Consider the following 13,220-nt stretch of genomic DNA (forward strand, 5'->3'; position numbering starts at 1 on the left):
TACATTTAATTAATTAAATTGAGTCAAATTACATTGTTAACGAGCTGGTTATTATATTTGAACGGCAAAATTCAAGCTTCACCAGCTTCACAAGCAACAAGCTAGCTCCACATGTAGCTACCAAGCTACATAAATGATGTTCGCTTAGCGAGCAGAAACCCCAAAAAATGTGCTGGCAAAAGGGAAACTAATTAATAAAGTGCTCCAGGAGGGGATGTATTTCTTTGGTCTACACCCCACACCTGTATGCATCTCTGCTTTGACTGCTCATTATATTTTCCAGAAAGGCTCACATTCCACAGCTGCAGGAATTCTTCAGATGTGAACATCTGGCAAAATATACTTATATGTGTGTGTGTGGTGTAATTAAGGGAAGTGGTGAAAAGGTCAGCATGGAGTAAGTGTTCATCAGTTCAGGTCCTGAGATATTCACTGAGTTCATGTTATTGTTGGTGTTTGAACCCAAACGTCCTGCAAAACTTTTCCCAGTCCGCAGAGATCAACAATCACTGATGTTTATGTCTTCTCTGACAACCACATGTTTCCAGTGTGTTGTGTGGAAAGTCCTGATTGTAAACAGCACAGCAGCGTGCCTCCTATAAAATAAAACTCTTGCAACTGCATGGAAAAAAAAACAGCAGCACTCCTCCTATTGTTAACGATTCCACAAAAGATCTACGGCTTACACAATCTTTTTTCTCACAAGCTATATTTGGATTTCTTTTTGGTCTCTGTGGAGGGTAAATCCCCGTGATTTGTTATGTATGTACATACCTTCCCACAGAGAAGCTTGTCAACAAACCGGCAGTGTTTTTTTCTGGCTAAAGATGTGGTAAAAAGCGGCAACCACAAGGAGGAAATGGTGCGCCGGTCCTGGTAATCACCACTTTTTCCTCCATTCTCACATGCTGATTGCAGTTCTAGTGAAACTGCATCCAGGGATATCTCCCTCCTGCTTCCAGTCACTGGGCTCCCTGCAGACCATCAGTGCCAGTAAAGATAACAGCAGTGAGTTTACTGGAAAGAGAGCATGTCACCCTGATTCAGTGCTGACTGGAGCTGAATGTTTACAGAAAAAAGCCCCCCCACCCTCTGGTGAGGTGATCAGGTTCAGTTTACATTAATCTGTAGCAGGTGGCTTTCATGTTTTCCACTTAATCGTATAATGACGTTAGAGGTTAATAGGCCACGCTTGCCTCTTTGGCTTGTAATTTTCTGACCGCATGCCATGTCAATCCATGAAATTAGGACAACAATGGTAAAGAGGTCGTTTTTTTAAAGGCTTACAAGGAAAAGAAAGGGAAAACAGGATTTTAGTTTTGGTTTTAGTGGCAATGCTAACAGCAGACACGTAGGAGGCAAATATCTCCAAACCTCAGCCAGTAATCTTGAAAGTGAAACTAGGATTTTTGAAATTTTTTTTGGCTTGAGCTGATCCTTTAAAAACAATAAACACAAGTTTGGTTTCTGTCTGAACAAGTGCTTTCCGGTAACACGGCACTTACGAGTTCCAAGAAAACCGATTTAAAACAACGCTGGGACGTCTAATCAAACATAAAATGGGATTTATATGCAATTCTTTTCTTATCATTCGTAGGCAGAGGCGCGGACAGATACCCCGTCTGCTGGTGTAGCCGCTAGCTATTCAATGCAAATGTGATTTTTATCTAACCCAAGACCTGCTTTCCCCTCACACTGTGAATTATGAAGTGAGTTCTGCAGCAGGCCAGACTGACAGACAGGGAGCAGGTTGTGTTGCGAGTGAAAACAACTGCATCTGTGTGTACGCCACAACTACCTCAGAGCTGCACATACACACTTATATTTCTACGCCAGACAGTGAGAGATCCCTGCAAGTGGAAAATGTGTGTCTGTTTGTTTTAATAGTCACACTTGGTGTTTTGGCGAATGCCTCCAAGAATATGGTGGGGGGATTTAATTCAGCGTGAAGCTTATACGTTGATTCTAGTTTCCATAAACTGCAGCCACATGGAACTGCCAGATCTTAATAATAAGTTTTTTACCATGTTTTGACACTGGACGGCGGTCAGTTTTGTTCTGAAAATGTCATCATCGTTCTTCAGTTACAGTGTTTGCTTGTTTAGCACCCCTCAGCTGATTGCTGAAAGCGGGACCGCTTCGGGGGAAAGACACCTGATGGAGACGTCAGGAGCCGCGAAACAATCGATCTCAAAACAGTTGATCTCCAGATAATGTAAAAGACACGCTCACGCCTGCTGACTGGTGGTGGTGGTGTTGTTGTTGGCAGGACGAGGACGCCCTCCCCCTCTCCTCACCCCCTCAGGCCGTTAGATGCGGGAAGCGAGGAAGAGGGTAGGAGGGGAAAATCCCAAGATGCCGTATTCACTGCTGATGCTGCACTGTTTAGACGGATGCGAGGGGGTCGGAGGACTGAGCGGGGAAGAAAAACCCGGCTGAACGTCTGGAAAACAGGACCCGACTGTCTGGTTGTGGTCGTGCTTTTTTTCTTTTTTTCTTTTTTTTTTCCAATCAGCTGTTTGAAGCACTTGACCCCGGCGCAGGTTCCTTTAAAGCACTTTATTCCATTAATCCGTTCCCCACCTCGCTGTCTCTCTCTATCAGTCTCTGCCTCTGGCCTTGCGGGTTTGTCCGTGAATATATTTAGAGACAGTTGCAGAGGTCAGGGCCTTGGGGTCAATGTGTTTCACATCTCGCACATTCAGCTCCGTCTGTGTGCTGCTTTTTTCATTCCCCCTCCCAACTGCTTTCTATCAGCAGTTTGGACAGCCTAAGCCCCTGTTTTGGGAAGGCCTGTGTTGTTCTGTTCATGGCCAGACCAACCAAACCGAAGGGATCAGACGTTCAGGATTTAACGTGCCGTGTATTTTTACAGTTGCAGAACTGTTAAGACGTCCCGCCCAGCTCTTTCTGTTTTTCACCGGACTCGCCTCTGAGCCCAGCGCAGCTCCGTCCAGGTATTTGTTTGAAGAGCCAGAATGAAAGCGAGAAAGTTAATAACGTGAATCCTGCTGAATGTGAAGGGAAGGCTGGAGCTGTGGAGTTCCCAGAGCCCGGTGTGTAACCTGAGCTCAACCCAGCTGGACCTTCAAAGACACCAAGTCAGGTGTGTGTGTTGGATGTGAAAAAGGGGGTCGAGGGGCTCAGCGGCAACCGAAGCATGTGTTGACATTTGGTTGGAGGAATCACACCCCCAACGCCATCTCGCTTGTTTTTCTTTGTGTCGGCAGATTGCAGAATTATTCAAAGAGCGACTTGAAAGCTAAATGTCGCTTTGAAGTGATTCTGAAAGTGTGTTTTCCAAATTCTGTCAGAGATTTGACGCCTCTCCCGGGTACCGCGTCCACCCTCAGATATCAAAGTCCTCCACTGAAGCCTTTTAGTATAAATGGAGGAAAATAAGCTGTCCTTTTTGGCTTGCGTCTTAGTTACACCCACTCTTGTGTTTGTTGTCGGCAGAGAAATAAGATCTTTTTGCCACTTTAAGTGCTGAAAGACACTAAATCGATCAGACGCAAACACCCCACAGGCATCTTAAAGTGGGCCTTTTTAAGTGCACTTGAAAGCCTCAGCAGGAAAGGAGGACCGATATGGAGTGTGTGTGTGTTTTTCTTGTCATTTAGCAGCAGCAACGGTGTCTCTTAAGAACACGACACATCTTACCCTTTTAATGGCGACTTGAGATCAGTTGATGCTATTCCCAGCATAAAAGGCTCGCTTAAGTGTCGCCGCTTTGATTTTTTGGCGTTTATTCCGACTGATTTCATTGAGTTTATTTTGGCTCGTTATTGTCGGCAGCATCTGTGTCGGGTTTTTCCAAACAGGATGTGATTAACACAGTAAATGCATCCGCTGAGAGTTTTAAATGTGTTTTTTCCTCTTTTTTTTTTTTTTCGATGCAAGCTGTCCATTGTTGCCTTACCCCAACTCATGTATTTGTCCAACCATGCAGTGGTGCTTGTCGCCGTGTTTTTGCACAAACCTCCCTTCCCGCCTTACGAGAGAGGATTCTTCTGCAGCGACGACGGCATCCGGCTGCCCTATAAGAACAGCACGGTGTCCACGCCCGTGCTCACGGCCGTGGGCGCCGCCGTGCCCGTGGTCTCAGTAAGTCCTGGTGCGGGTGAAGCAAGAGGTGACCGGGGAGCACGTGTCGGGACGCTCTCAGTTCGTCAGCGGTCGGCTCGTGACACCTCAGAAAGATGTGATGGCTTCAGCAGGCTCTGACTCGCGCTCTGTGGTTCGGTCTCATCGACTGTAAATCATGTACGCTGCTCTTTACTGCCAGCAGAGTTTCCACATTAACTTTCACATTTAGCTGCTACCCTTCAGGCAACCCTTTGGTTTCAGTTTTGGAAAATGCTAATTCATCAAACAAAAAGCTGCCACTCTCAAAATAGTTAAAAACATTTGCAGCTATTAGTTGTTTTCTAGTATAAATAATGCAGCTTTGAGCCATTTCTGGATTTCTTCTGGTCAGCACATGGAGTTTTCATGCTACTGTCAAAACAATTTGCTGATGATTATCACTTTGACCTGGGTTTTGGGGTATAAATAGACCATTTTAAGCTCTTGCTATTTGTCATTGTTGATGTAACTTACATTTAAGTTGCTGGAGTGATAGGGATCTCCAAGCTGGTAGTAAAGTAGGTAAAGCATTTGCAGCTAGCAGACTAAAAGATGGAAAAAAGCCCACCAGATCTTTTTTAGAAAGACCCTCTAATAGTGAATAATAAACAAAGCTGGAGTCATTAGTCACAGATAACAGCCACAGAATGAGCTGAGCCAGTCCCACATGTTCCCTGGTCGCCTCTTGCTTTTACCGACGACCTCCTGTAATTTGCGTATCATTAACCCAGCACCTCCATCTCTCTCCTTCACCCCATCCCCACCCCCCTTCCTCCTCCTCCTCCTCCTCCGCTCACTGCTTCTTCACACTAGCCGGCCTGCCTTTCTTGGTCATTGAGACCAGCGCTGTTCAGCCTTACCGTAGAGGGTTTTACTGCGACGATGAGTCCATCAAGTACCCGGCCAAAAACGGAGACACCATTAGCGACGGTGTGCTTAGCGCCGCTGGCATTCTAATCACCATCCTGTCTGTAAGTCACCTCACTCTGATCACTAATGTCATCGTCACTTCTTGTGTTTCAGCAGCCTTCACGATTACTAGCAGCACCTTTAGACCACGTGATTCCTCATCCTCATTCTTCTGACTGTGATGATATAACATTGCTGACATAGTGTGTGTGTGTAATATGTTATTGATTTAAACTGTTTGTAATGATGATTTATTGCAGCTGTTCATGTTTTCCTCCCACTCAAACCACACATATTCACAGTGGACTTGCTGAGAAATAACTCAGCACGCTTCGTCAGAGAGCGTTTATCTGACAGTCGACGCATTGTGGGTATAAAGTGAGATTATCCTCAACGATAGCTGGAACAACTCCTACCTGTGTTATCGGCGCTTGTTATTGGTTTCAGCACATTCCAGATAACAACCAGCGTTCGTTCAGAGCTTTCTCTTTGGGGGCTTAAGATGGCTGATTTAAAAAAGGGAAGTGTTTAGGATTTAGTTGCAGTCTCCTGGCAGAAAACAGTGAGAACCTATCCCAAACCTCCAAACTACGCCACCATCCCGGCGTCCTGTAATTCATTCTTCTCCATTTGTCGCTGTAGCGGTTGAAGCTGAGGCATTTTTCCTGTCAGACGTTTGTCCATTCTGGTCTATCTACACGGCCTCATAATGGCCAACACTTCATTAACACAGATTAATGCAACCAAAAGTGCTTTTTCAGTTCCTCTTGTGCTTCTAAGTGCATGATTGTTTAGCAGCGTTTTAGCTCCCCTAAAAACACTTCTGAGTGCACAACAAGCATCCAGTGAAAACCCTGACAGGCAGCTTGTGTTTGGCTGCAGCACGTATAGTCGGGGGATAACAGCAGGATCCTTTGCGCCGCACATAATGCAGACTTTTTTGAAATGAGCTGAAGTGAGTAATTGGGTTGTCACACCATAGCCACATCTTTTAAAGAGCCCATGTTATTCACATGCACAGATTTAGAAATTAAAGTTTGTCTACTAGAGTGTGTTTATATGCTTTGATGATCATGCATGTTGTCATACTGCAGCTTCTAATTTAAGACCCCCCTCTTGCAAAGCTCATTCTGTTCTGACTTTTCAGCTGGTTTGACAAAAAGTGAGGTAGCTTTGGTGATGTACCGTAACCCCAATCGGACTATAAACAGAGAGATGTACCTCGACCAGACGCACTTCCAGCGAGGAATAACGAGAGTTCGCAACGACACTGCCCGTTCTTTTGTTGACTAGTTGCTAGACAAGCAAATGTTCTCCACCATGACCTAGATAAGCAGTTGCAGAAACAGCTGTACGAGGTGTTTCAGGCAGGTAAGGGGCCTCTCGTAAGCCTGCAGGCCTTGTCCATGCACAGAAACCACGTTATACAACACACTAAAGAAAAGGGGGGAAAAACCCAAAACTCATAATATGGGCTCTTTAACAGCCTAGCAACCGCTTAAGTAGGTTTTTAAGTTCTGCCAACTGCCACGAAAACCATAGAAACCATATACAAACCACTTGTAAATGCACCGAGACCCACTGCTAACTCCCTAGCAACGGCTTAGCAACCGGCTACGTACTGCTTGCTCAGCGCTTTAGTACTTTAATAGCAACACATTAGCTGGCGTAGATGGGCAATTTGTATGCACCGACATAACACAAACAGACTCCTGGAACAGGCGGCAGGCGACAGGCGCACTTAAAACACCATCACAACGCTTCTCGATGACTTTTCGGTGTTGCTCAGCACCACTGGAGCATGTGCATTCATCACCTGGTAGCTTGGCGCTGCCTCGGCACGAGGCTTCGTCAGCCACCAGTGCAGACTGCCACTTGGGGCCAAAGGGCTTTTTCATGGTGAGAAGGAGTCCTGACTGTGTAATTGTGGTTGACGCAATGGTTGTTTGGTTAAATACTGTAATTGGTGGGGTGGAATTGTGGTGAAGGCCCCAAACAAGACAACTTTGCCAGATATCTCATTTTCTCCTGGCACAACACAGCTTTCAGATCCATCTCTCTCCCCCCTACGGTGTTCTGGCCAACCTTAGTGTTTTGTGAACCAGAAAACACAAATATTAGGTCATTTAGGGCTCAGTTTCCCACTAAAAAGAGAAACACAATGGTATCATTTATGCTGATGCTTAATAGAAGAAAGCAAAACACGATGGTGTCGCATCTGAAATACAAGCCACAAATCAGCATCTCGCCCCCGTGATTATCTCTGAGGTTTCAGCCTTACAGCTCCATCGACTACAATGCCAGTTCATTTATTCATGCACGTAGTTTTGCAGAAGGGGAACCAGATGTGTTTTCTCCCCCCTTTCCCCTTCTTTCCCATGGAAGCAGCTGGCCTGTATCAAGCCGGCTCTAAAGGCCTGAATGGTGGAAACCAACGCACTCTATCAGCCTGTTAAATCTTCTTAAGGGCTATCCCCTCTGCAAGAGAGTGTTTCCCAGAATGAGACTTAACTCTGCGCCCCTCGAAAGAATGTCTGATGAAACTGAGATACTAACATGAAAACAGCCAGACATCCCTCGTGAAATCGGAGCCCCTTTCGCCGAGCGAGCCGGCGCGGGGAAAAACAAACGTGCCCCCGACGTGCGCCCGGTGGAGTCTGGCCGCGAAAAAATCAGACATGTCGCTTAGCTCAGCGTTTCTGCTGATTAGAACCAGCGGTGCCTCCCCCACTCCTCCACGACTCTCCCTCCCACTCTGCTCAGCTTTACACTCCTCATCTTGTCCTCCTGTCTTATTTTGAATTCTCTTTCTCTCCTCCTCTCCTCTTACTCTCTCTTGCATCCTTCCACTTTCTCCTTAAACATTTTCTCTCCCTCTTGTCTTCCACGGGTTCTTTTGTGAGCTGCTGGAAGACAACAGGGGATGGAAAGGGGGGATTGGGGGCGGCATTTTTGAGCTCGAACAGCTGTTTTGAGTTATGGCGATCCACCTCCCCACCTCCTCCCCCACCTCCCTAAGTTCACCCAACCCGTCAATCGTTAGCTTTACATGGTGGTTTATTTACACGCTCGTAGAAAACTATACATGTCGGACGGTTTGAGTTGCCTCCCACGTCGTCTCACTGTTTTCTCTCAGAAGTAGAATGGCGCAGGTAAACACGTTCAGCGAGGCCTTTTCAAACCACTCTGCGTTCTGTTTCGGCTGTCATAATAACCTCTTGATGTTTAGAAACTGTTATTTTAGTCACGACTGTCACAGATTTTTCTCCTCACAAAAAAAAACAAAAAAAAAAACGTTGTTTTTCAAGAAGTTCATTGTTCCCTTGTGAAGTTAGCAACAGCTCCGGGGCTCGTTCCTGAACATTTCAAGGCCTTTTATACGTTTCTGGCAACGCGACAGACTTTGCTTAAAGGAATTTCCTCAAGCAACGTCTGCATTCACTTGTTATAATGTTAAGAGAAAAAAAGTGGATGACAGGGGAAGCCTTAAATCAAGAAAACAAAGAGATTGGAAGACAATGTAATTATTTAATTCAGTTAATGAATAGTCGGATATTAGATTACATATGAATTATGAGTATTGCACTTTGAGAAAAATCTCTGTCCAACTAACATAATTTCAAATCCTCATTCCTCATAAAACGTTTTGGCTCTCTTGCAGTCACACATTCTCACTATTGGGACACGGGAAATTAATGTTATTGCTGGATCTGCGTTACAAGTCCTGTCACTGACGTCACTTTCCCCTTCTGTCACCCAAGATCATAATCGGGGAGAGCTACAGGATCTACTTTCTGAACGAGGGATCCAAGTCTTTCGTGGGGAACCCCTACATCTCCGCCCTCTACAAGCAGGTCGGCGTGTTCATCTTCGGCTGTGCGATCAGCCAGTCCTTCACCGACATCGCTAAAGTGTCGGTGGGCCGAATGCGCCCTCACTTCCTCGACGTGTGCAAACCCGACTTCTCCACCATCAACTGCTCTCTGGGCTACATCACCGACTACCAGTGTCAGGGGCCGGAGAGCAAAGTACAGGAGGCCAGGTACTGGGATGCCACATAGCTGAAAGTATTACAGATACATGAGATGAACTTTGAGTTTGTATTTATTGAGTAGAAATCGCTGTTTGTTTATAAGTTAGGAGACGACTGACTGTTGTCTGTTCTCCGCAGGAAGTCTTTCTTCTCTGGACATGCATCGTTCTCCATGTACACCATGCTGTATCTGGTGGTGAGTTGCTGAATCGTTTCATTCATCTCCGCTTATTTATTCACTTTTCCTGAATACTTGGGATATAACCCCATGTTTCTGTCTCTCCTCCAGTTTTACCTGCAGTCTCGTTTTACTTGGCATGGAGCTCGCCTGCTGCGCCCTTTGACCCAGTTCACCCTCATCATGATGTCTTTCTACACCGGCCTGTCCCGGGTTTCCGACCATAAGCACCACCCCACTGATGTCCTGGCTGGTTTTGTACAAGGAGCCCTGGTGGCCTACTGCATAGTGAGTGGCTGCAGTGTTATAAGCTTGTATGTTAGTCAGAAATTATAAAAAAAACAAGATTTATTACCTCTAAATTCTATCATAAATACTCATTTCAAAATACAAATAATGCAGAGAGAGGCAGGGTTGGAGGTGAGTTGGTTCTAGTTATCTGCTGCAGGGCCAAACAAAATCTTGATTGAAATCGCACTTCCTCCTTAAGCTAATGAATTAGTTCAGTCAATTTTCTGCACATTATCTCTTGATTAACCAAAACCGGCCACTGTGCGCTGAGTGCACTCTATCTGCTAACCTTATTAGCTTAAATGAATTCTGAATTCACATAAGTAGCTACTTTGTGCGGCTTAATAAATCGTTTTGACGTTGTTGTTTTGTGCTGAAATGATAACAACAATCTCAGAGCAGACCAGCAAACATCTGCCTCTATTCATAGGATTTCTGAGCAAAGGACTCTATCGACTGGTGATCCCAGCACAAGAACTATTGAGAAATATGTTGGTTGATGCGTTGAGATATGCAATCTGCTGTTTACAAACTCGTTTTGGCTGTCTGTTTTAACAAAATGAACAATAAAGGAGATGCTGCATTTAAAAATGTTATTGTATATTATACATGGAAAACAAAAAGGGACCTAGTACAGAGCCTTGAGGAACACCACATTCTAAGTCTAAAGGACACAAAATAAAATTTCCAGCAGAATTGTTAGGGAGAAGACTCTTAACCAAAAATCCATTTTAAAATGCACCAGTTTGTTTCCACTGATCCTACATCGTTTCTTAGCCTTCATATTTTTGTTTCATTTGTAAAAATGCATCTCCTTCAAGGCAAATGTCTTTTACACCATTCATTCTAATTTTTAATGCAGGGTTCTCACCAGCATTATAACAGAGTAACAGCCCGTTACGCTGCTGCCTGAAAAAAATACGCCGTAAATTGGACCGTTAAGTTGTTTTTGAGGATATGTAGCAGCAAAAGAAAAAAAGCGCTGATGCAGTTTCTCTACCGTCGTTTTCTACCGTATTCGCTACCAGCAAAGAAGCTAACGTCTTTGTCGCTAACCGTTAGCAGGATTAGCTATGAGCCCTCTCTCCCACCCCCCTGGCCGACAACTTCCTTTATCTTCCCCCCACTACGCTGTCAAAAAATCCTGGCGAGGACCCTGTAATGTGCCACCTCCACTGTTCAAACACTCACTGAGTTTCCTCTTTTTCCCCCTCACAGGTATTCTTTGTGTCCGACTTGTTCAAGCCCAAAGGAAGACGTTCTGCTCTGTCTCCGACCCCAGTGAAGAAAGACCTCGTTCCTGCAGCAGACATCAGAGAAAGAAGCAACCACCTCATCATGGCGTAGAGAAGGCTGCAAGCTGACTGTACATAACCCTGACCTGTGCCTTTTTTTAAAATCACTACTACAGCCACTAGTCAATACTGGATGAAATAAACTCCAACGACCTGGAAAATGCAGACAAACATGGAATCTTGAACATCTCGGAGGACGAGGAGAGACTGCGGAAAAACGGTCAAGAGAGTCGCGCTTTCTCAGTGGAAAACTTCATCTTTTTCCTCGGGTCTCACCAGACGCTTTAATGTGGAAAAGAGAGACAAGCGTCCGTTTTTAATGCTCCTGTTCTGAAGATTATTCTCCTCCGTCGTCGAGGCCTTTCCGTGGACAAACATCAGAAATCAACTCAGAGACGGCAGCTGTAAACAAAGCTGTGTGTGGCTGCGCTCGTATTCCTGCCAACCGACTAACAAATCACGACAAGAAAACAAATTCCTCGATTTCAGGAAGGATGTCGTTTTTAGTTTATTACAAACGTTGTATGTGTGATTTTTTTTTTTTCTAGCACTATTTTAGCTAAACTCAGTACTGTTCGTCACCACTTGAATGACCCGAAGTGAAGCTTTCGGATAGCTTTGTGTTGTGTGCGTAGCGTCGTTCCTGAGAAGTTGCAGTGCAGTGAGGTTTTGGATGTGGGCCTCTTTCTGCTGGCTAGGACGAGCCCCCACTGAGCCATTTAATGAAATGACTGTCTTGTTATATGTACCAGACGGGTGCTCACGAGTGTTAGAATGTGTGTGTGAGAGAGAGAGAGTGTGTGTGTGTTGGGTGTGTCCCTGCGAGTTTGTCTTAATGTCAAGTCTATATATTTCAGTGTTTATAGCCTACAAGTGTGCCTCTCTCCGGCCAGAGAGCAGACACCTGCTACAACAGACTCATGTAACCCAAGACGGGAGCACTGTGGGGGGTTGTGGGGGGTGGAAGCATCAGTACTTTGTGCTTTACTGTTACTAACCATAGCGACGGTTCACGTCGCTGAGAAATCCTGTGATATACTGGATGTTATGCAGGCGCAACGCAGTAGGACATCGATACCAAAGCAGAGTTTTAAAACTGTTCTGGCACATTGTAAATGCTCAGTAACTCATACAATAGAGCTGGAAATGAGGCTCTGCATGATAATAGACAGACGACTTAAAATGTATTTTAATTCACTTTTTAGCAAAAAAATAATTATTATAATAATAAAAACCACTGACCAAAAACGCTCAGTTTTAACTCACTGAGTCAAGCTTGACACTTGTAGTTTTTCTTAATACGTAACCTGTAAATCGACTATATTTAGCATCAAAACATTCTACATGCTAACCATACATTGTACAGTGCTGTATCATGTGTGTACATATACATATATATATATGTGTGTGTGTGTGTGTGTGTGTGTGTGTTTGGAAGAAACACCCACTACGTGTCGAGACCTGTGTAAATGTAAAACGTGCTGCTTGGAAAAAAAAATCAAAGCTTGGCAAATGTCATCCAGTAAAGTGTGAATATTCTTTGAAAACAACAAAGCTCTCAAAGCGGACTGCTTCAGTACATTTTTATTATATAAAAATAAAAAATAAAATCCCTTTCAGTATTTTTGTAATGTCGTGTGAAATTTTGTACGATGAAACTGTATCGAAGATAAAATGTCTTTAATAAAACACAAAAGATCAAGCCGGCGTGTTGTGATGTTTATTTTATCGCGTGTGCTGAACAAAGACACAGAATGAGGATTTTTGTTGTATAATTCAGTAGCCGCTCGACTGTGCGTGTGATGGTGAGATTTGGGCGTGGGGCAACGGTAGACTTCCATACGCGGCTTCCTGTGGGGAAATAGTGCACATTCCAGGCTTTAACCCCGCTCCCCAACGGCCCTCTGGAATAATATAGACTCCATGCAGAAACTATGCCAGAGTGGCAAAATACATTCACATGTGCAAATGCTTAGAAGCCATATAATTTGCCTTCACTGTCCTGCGTTACCCTTACAGAGCGCTTTGTTTCCACTCCACCAGGTTGGACCGTGTCACTCGAAGGTTCTGAATGTGCTGGTTTTTGGACCGCTGCGTTCTCATGGTGTCCTAAGCTGATTGATTTTGCTGCGGATCAGGCCCGGTGCCCAGAAGGAGATTAGAGCTGATTAGTTTAATAAGCTGCGAAATGTGTTTTGTTTATGTGACCACACCGGGGGTGATGTTAGCGTGTACCAGCTGTCTTGTGTTATGACTACTACGAAATTACCGTTTCCACTGTCTTAATTGGGAACTAGACTACACCCTGCAGAGTGTGTGTGTGTGCTCTGTGGTAGGTTTCTGGTTTATTTTTAGGAATGTTATCCAGCTCTGAGAATGGTCGGGT

General features: G+C 44.7%; 1 protein-coding gene across 2 annotated transcripts in view; it reads left to right on the plus strand.

Moving 5' to 3' along the window:
• The window catches only part of LOC103366454 (lipid phosphate phosphohydrolase 3-like), a 13,541-nt gene extending 1,003 nt beyond the window's left edge, over positions 1 to 12,538 (plus strand). Inside the window, exons 2-6 of one of the 2 annotated variants that reach the window (XM_008294309.1) lie at positions 3,953 to 4,107; positions 8,799 to 9,079; positions 9,209 to 9,266; positions 9,360 to 9,536; positions 10,758 to 12,538. In XM_008294309.1, the coding sequence (XP_008292531.1) occupies positions 3,953 to 4,107; positions 8,799 to 9,079; positions 9,209 to 9,266; positions 9,360 to 9,536; positions 10,758 to 10,886 (800 nt within the window). In that variant the 3' untranslated portion in view covers positions 10,887 to 12,538. Of the gene's footprint in view, positions 1 to 3,952; positions 4,108 to 4,941; positions 5,100 to 8,798; positions 9,080 to 9,208; positions 9,267 to 9,359; positions 9,537 to 10,757 lie in introns of both variants that reach the window. The other variant, XM_008294229.1, reaches the window with a different exon arrangement.
• The last annotated feature ends 682 nt before the right edge of the window (positions 12,539 to 13,220 follow it).

The sequence above is a fragment of the Stegastes partitus genome, unplaced genomic scaffold (assembly GCF_000690725.1).
Source record: "Stegastes partitus isolate 25-593 unplaced genomic scaffold, Stegastes_partitus-1.0.2 Scaffold0, whole genome shotgun sequence".
NCBI classification, from domain to species: Eukaryota; Metazoa; Chordata; class Actinopteri; family Pomacentridae; genus Stegastes; species Stegastes partitus.